The sequence below is a fragment of the Myotis lucifugus genome, unplaced genomic scaffold (assembly GCF_000147115.1).
Source record: "Myotis lucifugus unplaced genomic scaffold, Myoluc2.0 scaffold_111, whole genome shotgun sequence".
NCBI lineage: Eukaryota > Metazoa > Chordata > Mammalia > Chiroptera > Vespertilionidae > Myotis > Myotis lucifugus.
In genome coordinates, this window is record NW_005871159.1 from 2,487,613 (window position 1) to 2,499,966 (window position 12,354).

Genomic DNA, 12,354 nt, shown 5'->3' on the forward strand with positions numbered 1-12,354 from the left:
AGTGACAGCTCCCTTTTGAGAAGGGACTTTTCTGGCCATGGGAAAGAGCACAATTGGCCTGTGTTCAGGGAAAGCCAGAGGACTAGGGAGTGAATGACCCCAATAGCAACCCTCAGCCAGAGATAAATAGCGATTTGAGGTATAACTACCTTAGCTTCATCAGGACTTAGCTGGGATACTTTGGGTCATGTTCCCTAGGTCTCCTGAAGTTCCCCGCCAGACTTGAGCTCCAGTTGTCCAGAGTGGTAACCAGTTTGACAACACATCCCTGAATGGCCTCAGTCCTTTCCCTGGCTCATTTCCCCCTTCCCTGCTTTCCTGAGTTCACCTCCATGTAAACTACTTGGATTTTAAGCCTTGTATCAGGGTCTGCTTCGGAGGCAACTGAAGACACTCTTCAGTCCTTATTCTTCTGTGAAATTTAATTTTCACTAAATACTCTGAAACATGTATCCCTTGATACTGATTTCACAGAAATGGGATCCTCACCCAAACTCACAAGTTTAGGAAAAACTCACAATTATTCATGTACTTATTTTAAAGTATAAGAATGTTTTCTTAATTGCATAACACCTGTAACAGGGGGATGATTTTTAAAACCAGTAAGACAACTTACTACAGAAAGCTATTTGAAGCCCTGGCCAGGTAGCTCAGTTGTTTGGAGCATCATCCCAAATGCCAAAGTTTGGGTTCGATCCCTGGTCAGGACACATACAAGAAGCAACCAATGAATACCTAAATAAGTGGAACAGCAAACCTATCTTTCTTTGTTTCTCTCTCTCTCTCTCTCTTTCTCTCTCTCTTCCCCTCACTCTAAAATCAATAAATTATTTTGTTAAGAAAGCGATTTGAATAGAACTAGTGGTAAATGGGAAACTAGTTTCCTATCTTTTTTTCCCCATTTACTATTCTACACATATTTTCTCAATATGGATGTTTTCCTGGATTTCATTCTTCTGTACAAATGTGTATTTGCTGGTTATATTCAACAGATATAACCAACATATCAAAATGAATATTTACTCAGCATGCTTCATGCACTCAGTAATGACTTTCTAAATCCTACACTATAATCCTCACAGCTTTTCACTCTGTTGCAAAGATAAGCCTTCAACCTATGAAAATTTTTGAGAGAAATATTAAACAGTGTTGAAGCATGAAACTGCATGGTAATTAATGACTTATGTAAAACTTTTCTAAAAGGCAAGTGCTATAAAGTAGTAGTAGTTCAAATGGAAGAAAAGTGAAAACAAGTAAAGAGATACCTGGAAACTTCTTGGTTCCAGGATTCCATATTATAGATAAATCCTTAAACCAATGACCTGAAGGCCTCAATTTCTTCTGTATGTTCTTAAATGATATGGGGAAAACAGCATTAATAGTCTCCTTGGTTATCAATAATTCATTCACTTAATCAGTTCATCAACTGACATCTCCCCAATATGTAATAGTAAACAGAACAAAATTCTTGCCCTCATGAAGTTTGTACTCTAAAATGGCAAACAGTAAATCCACAAGTAGGCAGGTACATTTATAATATAATTTCAAGTAATGGGACTCTGACAAAAAATAGCGGGCATAGTAGGGCTAGAGAATAATGGAGGAACATTTATTTTCGATAGGGTGGTCAGAGATGGCTTCTCTGTGGAGTTATCATTTGAAAAGAAGGAGCCAGCTCTGCAAAGAAGTGAGAACAGGATTTTTCTGGCAGAAGAAATAGCCAATGCAAAGGCCCTGAGGTAGGTATAAGTTTAACATGTGAAATAAAAAAAAAGACAATGATAAGTAAAAAGGATGTCACAGAAAGTGAAATGAGAGAGATGGGCAGGAGCCAGATACTACACAGCTTGTAATGTGGATTTCATTCTGAGGAGGATAGAAAAAACATTGGAAAGTTGAAAGATCACTCTGGCTATCATTGACAAAAAGACCTGTCTAATAGGGTACAGGAGCATAAGAAAGAAGACTAGTTAGAAGGTTATTCCCTTGTCAGGTGGGAGATGATGATGGTTAGAAGTAGGAGAATTTGGGTTCTGAAAAAAAAAGAATAAATGATTGTTTCTGGATATTTACTTAATTCACCTCATAAATGATGGTACCAATTACTGAAGTAGCGTTAGCTAGGCAAGAAGCAGGACATGGATGGGGCAGAGATGAAGAATCCCATTTAGGGCATGTTAAGTCTGAGATGTCAGTTATACTTTTCCGTGGACTTGGATATACCAGACTAAAGTTCAGGATTGAGTCTGGCTGGAGATATAAATTGGAAGTCTTCAGCATTAAGTGGTATTTCAACCTTGGGCTTAATGATTAGGAAGAGAAAATAAAACAGATCTGAGGATGTAGTTCTGGAACATTCACAAATTCAGAAATTTAAAAAGAGAAGAAAGACTAGAAGTCTGAAGCATCAACCACTGAAGCAGGAAAAAAAAAACACAGGGAAAATTTTTTAGATTTACCTGCAGCAGGTTCCACCTGAACTGAAAAGAAAACTCAGTCTCATTGTTTGTGGAAGTAAGGAGGGCAATAATCTCTCTAGGGGTCCAGCTATAAAAACTGATAGGTAAATGGGTTTTGCTTGTATAAGCAAGAAGGAGGAATTTTGATCACAACTTGGCCTCCCTCCCCCCACTACCCCCCCAACACACACACACACACACACACACACACACACACACACACCTCCCAGGGACAATTACAAAAATGGAGAAAAAGAAGGCAAACTGCATGCCATCTACTTCACCACCCTCTCCAGATTGAGAGCCCTTAAGTTCTGGTGATAGAGAAAGATAGTCAGAAGCCAGAGTTGCTGGCTCTGTGGCTGACACTGCAAAGCTCTGAGCACTGAGAACGATGCTTCAGGCCCAGGTGACCAAGCTAGTGAGAGTATTGTTCTCACCTGTGCACAGAGTTGGTGCTGGGAATCTGTACCTTTGACATAGGTACACCTTTGGCAACGTCACGGAGGCCACACAGTGATCACAACATCTCTTAGTCACTCAACATTCCTTTGCTACAGGTGAGGTGAGCAGCATATTAGCACAGGCTCCAACTCCAGAATTCATTTCCTCTCCAGGAGATTTGGTTTCCTGACTTTCCTGACTAGAGTCGGGAAACTGAAGCTCGAGATCTACATGCGGCTTTTTGGCCCCTTGAGTGTGGCTCTTCCTAAGCCTTAGGAGTACCCTAATTAAGTTAATAACAATGTACCTACCTATATAGTTTAAGTTTAAAAAATTTGGCTCTCAAAAGAAATTTCAATCGTTGTACTATTGATATTTGGCTCTGTTGACTAATGAGTTTGCCAACCACTGCATAGACAACACAGCCAAACCAGCTCCTTCATGCATGCGCCCCCTACTGGAGGCATCGAGTTCCTTTATAACCAACCTGTGTTGAAGAAGGATCCAGTCCATTCTGCCTCAGTTTTAGGAAACACAGAAACGGGTGGAGGTAGACCCAGGGCTCTCCCATCAAGATCCTTAAAGAGATATTTTCTTGGATTTTCACAAACGGATTCAGAGCAGACCAGTGTTCCTAAATCTTCCCTGTAAAGACAGACAGAAAGCAACTCTCATTTCATGAGCAACAAAAAAGAAAATATATTGAAATTACTGATCTGATGAAAAAGGAATTTATTAGTAGTAATGTGTTACATAGATATTAAATAAAACTCTATAGAAAATATTACTTCTCAGTTATATGGTCAAGAAAAAGGCATTATTGTTATCCAAATACTCTGGATATATCATCTTTACATAGATTGTAATTTTCTAAGCAGTAAGATACAATAAAATGCTCCTAATTTTAATACCTACTGAAAGTAATGTAAGCATTTCTTTATGGAACTTTGGTACCTTGTAGTATTATAAGATTACTAGAGGCCCGGTGCATGAAATTCATGCACCGGTAGGTTCCGTAGGCCTGGCCAGCGATCAGGGCCAATCTGCGGGGTGAGTGGCAGGGCGATCAGGGGCCCCCACTGGCACCTGCCTTGGCTGACGTAGGGCCTGTAGGCTGGGGGCAGCTCCTGCATTGAGCATCTGCCCCCTGGTGGTCAGTGTGCGTCATAGTGACCGGTCGTTTCACCGGTTGTTCCGCTGTTTGGTCGATTTGCATATTAGGCTTTTATTATATAGGATCATTATAAATTTCAATTATATTTATGCCATATGCAAACAAGGTAAAAATAGATATTCTCATTTAACAAATATCTATTGAAAACCTACCACTAACAGGTTGGGGGGTATAACGGTGATAAATACAGGCATGGTTCCTATACTTTCAGAATTTAGAGTCATATAACCTTAGGAGGTTTATATAAACAAATAGTAGACCATTATAACACTGAAATTTAGAAAACTTATTTTATTTCTCCTGGTCTAATACTTTTCAGTACCATCAGTACTAGTGTCAAATATTATTGCCTGCCAACCATGTGTTAAGTATTAATAGTACAAAGAATCAGATGTAGTATTATTAAGCTTTATAATTCTTTCATCCCATAGGTTTACATGAACATAAGGAAAATTGGACCATAGATGAAAAATGACAAGACAACCCAAATTACATACCTAATAATGTTTAGGTACCAAAAGTAGCTCAGGCATGGGCATCTTAAAGAGATAGGTATTGGGCCAAAAACATACACTTTCCAATTAGGGTGATTTTTCTTGATTCTTTTCTTCCAACTATAGGAGTTTATCCCAATGTTATGGGAAAGAAAAGTAGCCCATTTTCCCTGATCCTGATTTTCCTGCTCCTTTTATGGCAAAAATAGTGCCTTATCGAGTTTTCAGGTTCCTGAATGAAACTCTCCATCATATGGTCCAGAATAGTGGTTACACCTGGTCTGAGCACCAGTATCTATCTAAGCCACCTTATTCAACTCAGGGGTTCTTGACAACAGACATGATTTCCTTCTCCCCACCAGTCCCTGCATAAGGGCTCCTAAGGTTCCTTCTGAAGACTAGTGACACCATGCTCTATAGAATATACAAGAATTAGGGAACATTTTTTCCAGTGATTGAAACTATCCCAAAGAAATATCTCTAATAAAGACAAAACAATAACAATTGCCCTGCATCACGTCTACACCTTTTATTAGCCAGAGAAAGTCACATGGCTGAACCCAGATTCAAGAGAGAGAAACAGCCTCTGCTCTTTGGTGAGAGACACTGCAAAAACCATATAGCAAAGCACTTGGACATGGGAGGCGTAAAGAATGGGGGGCATGCAATTCATCTAGCATACTTTTCAAAAGGACTTCTTTTTATTTCCATTAATGATTTTATACTTCATGGATATGGCTTATAAATAGTAAAACTGGTACCTGGTTTGTAAAGGAGGAAAGTAGAACTTGTTTTTATCTTTGATCTTTAGCATTTTGGTCCTCTCTGCTGTTATGGGATGAATGATTCCAGTGTTCTCTGCATTGGGCAGAATGCATACATCTAGGTCATTGCTATAGCAACTCTTCACAAAACTAGAAAAGGTGACATCTGAAAAAAAAATTTAAGCATAGCATGGCATTAGATCACATAAACTACCAACCGCAAATATAGACTACGCAACTAAACAATCTTTGCTACTGTTTGTCCAGAAGTTAATTTAAGCTGTCCAGGCTAGTTCCAGGAGTTTACATAAATCTTGATTTAAATATCTGTAACTCTTTAAGACATGAGTATTCTTTGCAAAATAGAAGTAGTCCAACACATCAATGTCTTCAGAATGATATGTTTTATCATAGGTTTGATAAAATCCAATGGGGAGTGAGTACAATATTACAAAAGAGGTCTAATAGAATATTAACTGCATAGGTAGTGATATAATTTGATTTTATTCCTGGCTACACCACCAACTAGTAAACAACTTCAGTGAGACACAATTTCTGCATCTATACTTCTTCCTTTCTATAATAGGAAAAATAACACCTACCTAAGAGAATTTTCATATAATCAAATTCAATAATTGCTGTGAAAGTTCTTCAACATGTTTAAAGCAGTAACTTTTTAAAGGAATCACTCACTGCTATTATCAACCATCAGTGTGGTTATCAATACGCAGCAGGTGGTCAATTGTACAACAAGCACTAGACTACACTGTACTCTTTTGTTGATATAATTTCAGAATGCTATTAAAAATTCTGTGCACAGAGATATGAAACTACATTATTTGGATAAGCCCAAACATCCTACCTTGAAGCTTCATGATTCCTGAAACTGAATGGCCATTTCTCACTTTGTGCCATGGTTCCTGAGGCCACCGATTTGGTTCTGAGGTGAACACTGGCCACAGAATACCAACTCGACCCCCTCTGGGGTTGGAAGGAGCTCGGTCCATTAATGTCCAGTTGGCAGAGCCAGGCTTAACCCTGTCCTGAATGCAGTCAAAAGAGGAGCTAGTGGCCACAATGACTGAGTTTCTAAGCACAATCTGCACATTTTCGATGGAAGGCTGTGAAGCAGAAGACACATATACTACTGCCAGAAGACCGATAGCGTTGTCCACCAGAGTGACGTTCTCTATCTCCATGCTGTTCTCCACATGTAGCATGGCACCGTAGTCAAAGTTCTTGAAAGCCAAAAAGCCAGAGATTCTAGTACAGTTGCCAAGTCCACTTTCCTTATAGAGATGAAGACCGTGAAGGCTTGAGTGGGCCACATTGTCAGACCAAAGAGCTTCAAGAGGGGAACACCTCTGGCCTCGGATGTGAAAGCCAAGTCTCTCCGATCCTGCCACGACATTACCACGGAGGGTGGTGTCCTTTGCCTGGTTCACTTTGATGCCTGCCACCCAAACAGTGGACCACGCTGACTGTGTCATCAGAACCACAAGGTTATTAGAGAGAGAATAGGCCTGACCCTCCAAATCAATGCCATGACCAACGGTGCTAAACACTATGTTGTCATTTAAAATGATCCCATGACTGGCAACTGCGCGAATGCCCCCACCACAGCTGTGGTGCAGAGCAGAAGATATTATCCAGGATCCTGCCGACACATTCGTGAATTCAATGGATGAAGACAATGGTGAGCCAAAGTTCTGAATTTCTACATTTAGTAGTTGAAGGACACCTGTAAACAAAATGCATATCATCAGGTACTTTTTCTTCCCCATGAAAGGCAGAAGGAAGGTCCATTTATTGACACCAGAATATGTAGATTTTTCATTGAAATATAATCATTTCTTCTCAGCACCAGCACAGTATTTCATGCCAGTGAGTTTCACTAACAAAATATGAATCTTTAGAAGGTGACATTAATGCCTAAAAAGGTTTTGTGTGCAGACTGGAGAGTCTGGTGATAGGATAGAGAACAAGGAAAGGAAAGATAGAGAAAGGAGATGGGCACACGTAGCTTAAAGACTCCAGACATCTGCCTGCAGGGCTGGGTCAGGAACTGGGTAAGAATGAGGGGAATATGGATTCCTAGGACTCACCTCAGAATCCTGTCTTCCTCTCTGTTTCTCAGTGACCCCCATGTGAAAAGGTCATAGCCATCCCCACAAAGATATTGTATGAAAAAAATATAATGGCTAACTCTATCAATATTTTAAACATTTCTTAAGAGTATGAGATAAGTGAAAATTTTTGAACATATATTTCTGTTCAATATATGCCCAAAACATGATATTCAATAATGTCTCTTGATTAAGACATGGAGGAAATAACATTTTTTAAAAATCATTTTCAAATTCTATACTAGTAAAATTCTGTATGTTTATTTTAGTCACACTATATTATATTTTAATTTTCATAATAATTAGTGTTTTAATGTCATACGTGCATAATTATAATTCATAGTTTTAAATTACACAAGTCTGAAAATTAATTCATAGTACACATTTAAAATGTCTTAATCATTTCAACAGAGAATTTAGCAGTGATTTTGTTCACAACTATTTTCCCATTGAAAAATCACAATTCTGAGTGCAAATTGCTGGATATGTCTCATCCGAAGCAGGAGACTGACAGAGGTCTCCAGTTTAAAAAAAGGAGTTATAAGTTCTGGTCTGCTTTTCTGCCCTATAACCATTGAATACCCATGGATGGCACCCTTGACCAACACCTGCAGATCCCACCCAATCCAGATGCTGGAGTTTGTTACAGAAAAATGTTAAGGGTTTTTTTTTTAATATGTATTTAACACAGTTAATCCTTATAACAACCCTGTGAAGTTTCCATCATTATTCTTGTTTTACAGTTAGAGAGTGAGACCCAGAAGGATTTAGCAATTTATCTTAATTTACATAGTTAATCAAAGGTCAGGATTCAAACATGAAAAGTTTGGCTCCAGAATCTATGCATTTAGCCACCCCTGTGAATACCCTTGTTTTACTGATGTTTTACTGAGGCTCACGGGGGCTAAGAAACGTGTTCACAATTACACAGCTAGCAAATGGTAGAGCCAGATTTTGATCCCAACCACCTGGATTTCCCAGCCATGTTACCACCAGTCCAGCTGTGAGTTCAATCCTGAAGAGACCAAACAGACTTTAGACAGCTCCCCCTCACTCAGAGCCAAGGACAAAAGGGAAGCAATTGATAGTTTACAAACAGACTCACCCACCAAAGTTGTGACAAGCAAAAATGTCTCCAGATATGGACAAATGTCCTTGGGTGTGGGGAGAAGCAAACTCACTTGTGTTGACAACTAATGGAGTGAGAGCTTATGGAGAGAAAGCTTGTTCTATGGACCAGAAATCCCGAACTGTGATGTAAGGTGTAAACACTGCTCTTTATCATACTGGTGAAACGGATGTGCCAGCGAAAAGTGTTCCATGCTCGGTATCTTTGGGAAGTGGTTAGAACCTCTATTCGAGGCTTTCTCAGAGCCTGTATTGTATTCGTGTACACAGTGACTTTCTAAGATGGAGCTACAGTGATAGCCTCTCCCAAATTTATTTGACTATGGAACAACGTTGGAATAATATTTAAGGAATACAAGTTGAAGAAATAAAGCGCTAATCGAATAATTTTGCAGCATTCCAAGAGCTAAAACTTGAAAGAAATGAGAGAGAATGAACTGATCCTTAAAGCAGTCTGGAATATGGAAATCACTTTTATTTAAATTTACGCTATTGCTTTATAGCATGAGCTGAGGCCTGCCATCAGATATTGCATGCTACTGGGAAAGAATTATAGAAATTCAGGAAAGAGATAAAACTCAAGTGGTCATTAAATCATCCATAATTTCAAAGCAGAGGAAATTTCACATCTGCTGAAGATGTTTTCTTTGAGGTAAAAATGTGCATATGTGCCGATCGCTAGTATATTATTTTAACATCACACTGATAATTAAGCACAGATTAGAACTGAAAATGCATAGCTACTCAGAGCACAGAGGAGCCATTTAATTTGTACATTTTGTTATATAAAGGACAATTCTCTGTATGTCCCAGAAGAATAGGCTCCAATTGGCAATGTCACTTAAAATTTCATTTACCTGAAAATTCTTCTCTGCTAGACTTCCTGAAGGATCCCACAAGCAGTCTCCCCCTACACGATGTATCAGACTGGATTTGTATATTTCGGGTCAAAAGTCCAACCTCAGCAGCCAAACGAATGTATGGGCCATCCTCCAGGACGTGTACGCTTCCTGGGGCAAAAGGAGTTGGGGAAGAAACACCTTTAAAAACCAACTTCAGGAATCACCAGTCTGGGACCCAGGGAATCTGCCAAATGAAAACACTCCTTTCCCCTCGGAAGTCCTACCAGCATCCAGGTCCGCTTTTCCTCGGGCATCTCCACAAATGTCAGCTGAGAAATGAAAAGCCCAGTTACTCGTGTCTCTTTGGGATTAGAGTGAAAGTGGTTGAGCAAGAATTCATTTCTCCTCAATAACTGTGGCTACTAGGACAGGTTGCTGTGCAGGGACAGCAGGGCAGACCTGTCCAATTAGTGGGGTCCCTGTCCTCCTTCCTTAATTGCATCAGTGTGAGACTCAGCGTTTGGTTGGACATTGTCTGTGGACTTCTTTCATGAGAGTGAGGAATCCCAGAGCAACTGAGGCAGTGACAGAACTAAAGCAGCGATGTATGAGAGTGAAGGGACCAAGGGCAGCAGCATCCTCCCACAGTGGGTCTCAAGCTCACTGCTGCCAGAGGAGCCTCCTCAGCAGTGGGAGCCAAACAGCCAAGGGCTGGTTTCCGTCACTGCCCTCTACATGGAGCACTTCACTGACCAGGATCACTGAAGATTTCTCTCTTCTTTGGCCACTTTTTAAAAACAGAAATCATCCTTGGAACTATGATTTAAATGTAGCTTTATATATACTCCTGGTGAAAACATGTATTTCCCTTTCACAAATCACAGACACAAAGATATTCCCTAACCCCTCTATTTCCATGTTTTATTACTTATTTGCTGTATCTTCTGTGTTAGATTAGTTTATTCCACGGAAGCAGGAAATGTATGGTTATGGTTATTTATTATTTATGTGCAATATATATTTAACTGTGTATAGTATATAAAAATATTCAGCATATTTTTGAGAAAAGGCATTTAAATATTTTTTGGTAGCAGTAGTAGTCAACACATAATATGAACTTTATGTCAGGAGGGGTACATTCCTAAGTATGAAAAAGAAGTCATTATCCTATCTAATAAAGAGGGAATATGCTAATTGACCCTCATGCCATCACAAAGATGGCGGTGCCCACAGCCAATAAGGAGGGAATATGCTAATTTACTGCCCCGCCCTCAAAGATGGCAGCACCCACAGCCAATAAGGAGGGAATATGCTAATTGCTGCCATGCCCTCAAAGATGGCAGCGCCCACAGCCACAAGATGGCAGCACCCAGTCCCTTCAGCCCCACCAGGGTGCCTGCCTCCAAAGTCCCCCAGTCCCCTCAGCCCCCCAGCCACCCAGGGCTGCCCGAGGCTCAGGTAACCAGGGCTGGCCGAGGCTTGCACTGCCGGCAGTGGCAGCAGCAGAGGTGTGTTGGGGTGTCGCTTTCCCCTGATCACAGGGTCGCCTCCTGGCCCGGAGGGCTCCCAGACTGTGAGAGGGGGCAGGCCGGGCTGAGGGAACCCCCCCTCCAGTGCATGAATTTTCATGCACCAGGCCTCTAGTTTACAATAACTACCACCTTCTAAGTAACTGTGTAATTCAGAGTGCCAGGAAATGAACTAGGAACTCAGCTCCCATGAGATTTATTCTGGCCTAGACATGAAAATGTCCAGTGGCCTTGAACAAGAGCTGTAACCCTTCTGCTTGCTTCTAGACTTGCCATTATAAATAAAAGTTTAAAAAATTCGCTCACATCAATGTATTTTTAATTCTGCAATAAAATGAATGAAGGGATAGAGATAAGCCTTCTAGGATGAGTCTAGGCAGCAGTAAAGCACTGTCCCTCTCCTATGGATGGTGATGGGATCCAAGGCCCCAGGCAGAACACGTTCTTCCCGGCTCATTCACCTCCCTTAACCAGCAAAGCAAACCTTACCAATGTGCCGGTGCTTGAGCCGCTCCTGGATCCGAACATGGTGACCCTTAACTTCTTTCAAAGTGAGGACCTCTGCTTCATGAGGCTCATAGGAAGAGGAGCCAAGCACAATTTTGTCGTGGGGTCGCCAATCCACGGCGTCCTCTACTATAATTCTGTAACAGCATAGAGATGTATCAAGTATCTGGCACCGCAACACAGGTCACCTACCTGACTCCAGATCACAAAGGAAACACACTATAGCCAACAATTCCAGGGAGATTAAAGAAGAAATTCCAGCCCCGATAGGTTTGGCTCAGTGGATAGAGTGTTGGCCTGTGGACTGAAGGGTCCCAGGTTCGATTCCTGTCAAGGGCATGTACCTTGGTTGCAGGCACATCTCCAGTGGGGGGTGTGCAGGAGGCAGCTGATCGATGTTTCTCTCTCATCGATGTTTCTGACTCTCTATCCCTCTCCCTTCCTCTCTGTAAAACTATCAATAAAATATATTTTTTTAAAAAGAAGAAGAAATTCCAAATCAACACAGAAACATATGGCTTTTGCAAAAAGTTTAATGCTAATAGAGCCGATCTTCTAGCTTACATGTATACATGTTAAAAATATGACGTCTACATCTCATTTCCTAAAATTAAAATCTTCCTCCTCAATTGGCAAGAGTTAAATAATAAAGGTATTTCAGAAGGAATTATTTCTTAAATTTTCTGAAGACTGGCAATACAATTTTGAGACAGTTTATTATCATTCATTAAGGCTCATACTTGTATGGTCAGACAGATACAGTATGAATCCTAGAGGTGCCACTTACTAGCTGTGTGATTTTGAGAAGTCACTTAAACTTTTCTGAGTGTCCCATCTTCATTTGAAAAGTGGCAATATTTAAATCTTCCCCCCAACATCCCAATGTT

At 40.5% G+C, this 12,354-nt stretch overlaps 1 protein-coding gene across 1 annotated transcript in view; it reads right to left on the reverse strand.

Annotated features, from left to right (window-relative positions):
• The window catches only part of PKHD1 (PKHD1, fibrocystin/polyductin), a 385,419-nt gene that overhangs the window by 93,597 nt on the left and 279,468 nt on the right, over positions 1-12,354 (reverse strand). Inside the window, exons 54-58 of the mRNA XM_023757718.1 lie at positions 11,450-11,604; positions 9,447-9,599; positions 6,198-7,076; positions 5,333-5,501; positions 3,391-3,548 (exon numbers count right to left, since the gene is read on the reverse strand). Of these exons, the coding sequence (XP_023613486.1) occupies positions 3,391-3,548; positions 5,333-5,501; positions 6,198-7,076; positions 9,447-9,599; positions 11,450-11,604 (1,514 nt within the window). The remainder of the gene's footprint in view (positions 1-3,390; positions 3,549-5,332; positions 5,502-6,197; positions 7,077-9,446; positions 9,600-11,449; positions 11,605-12,354) is intronic.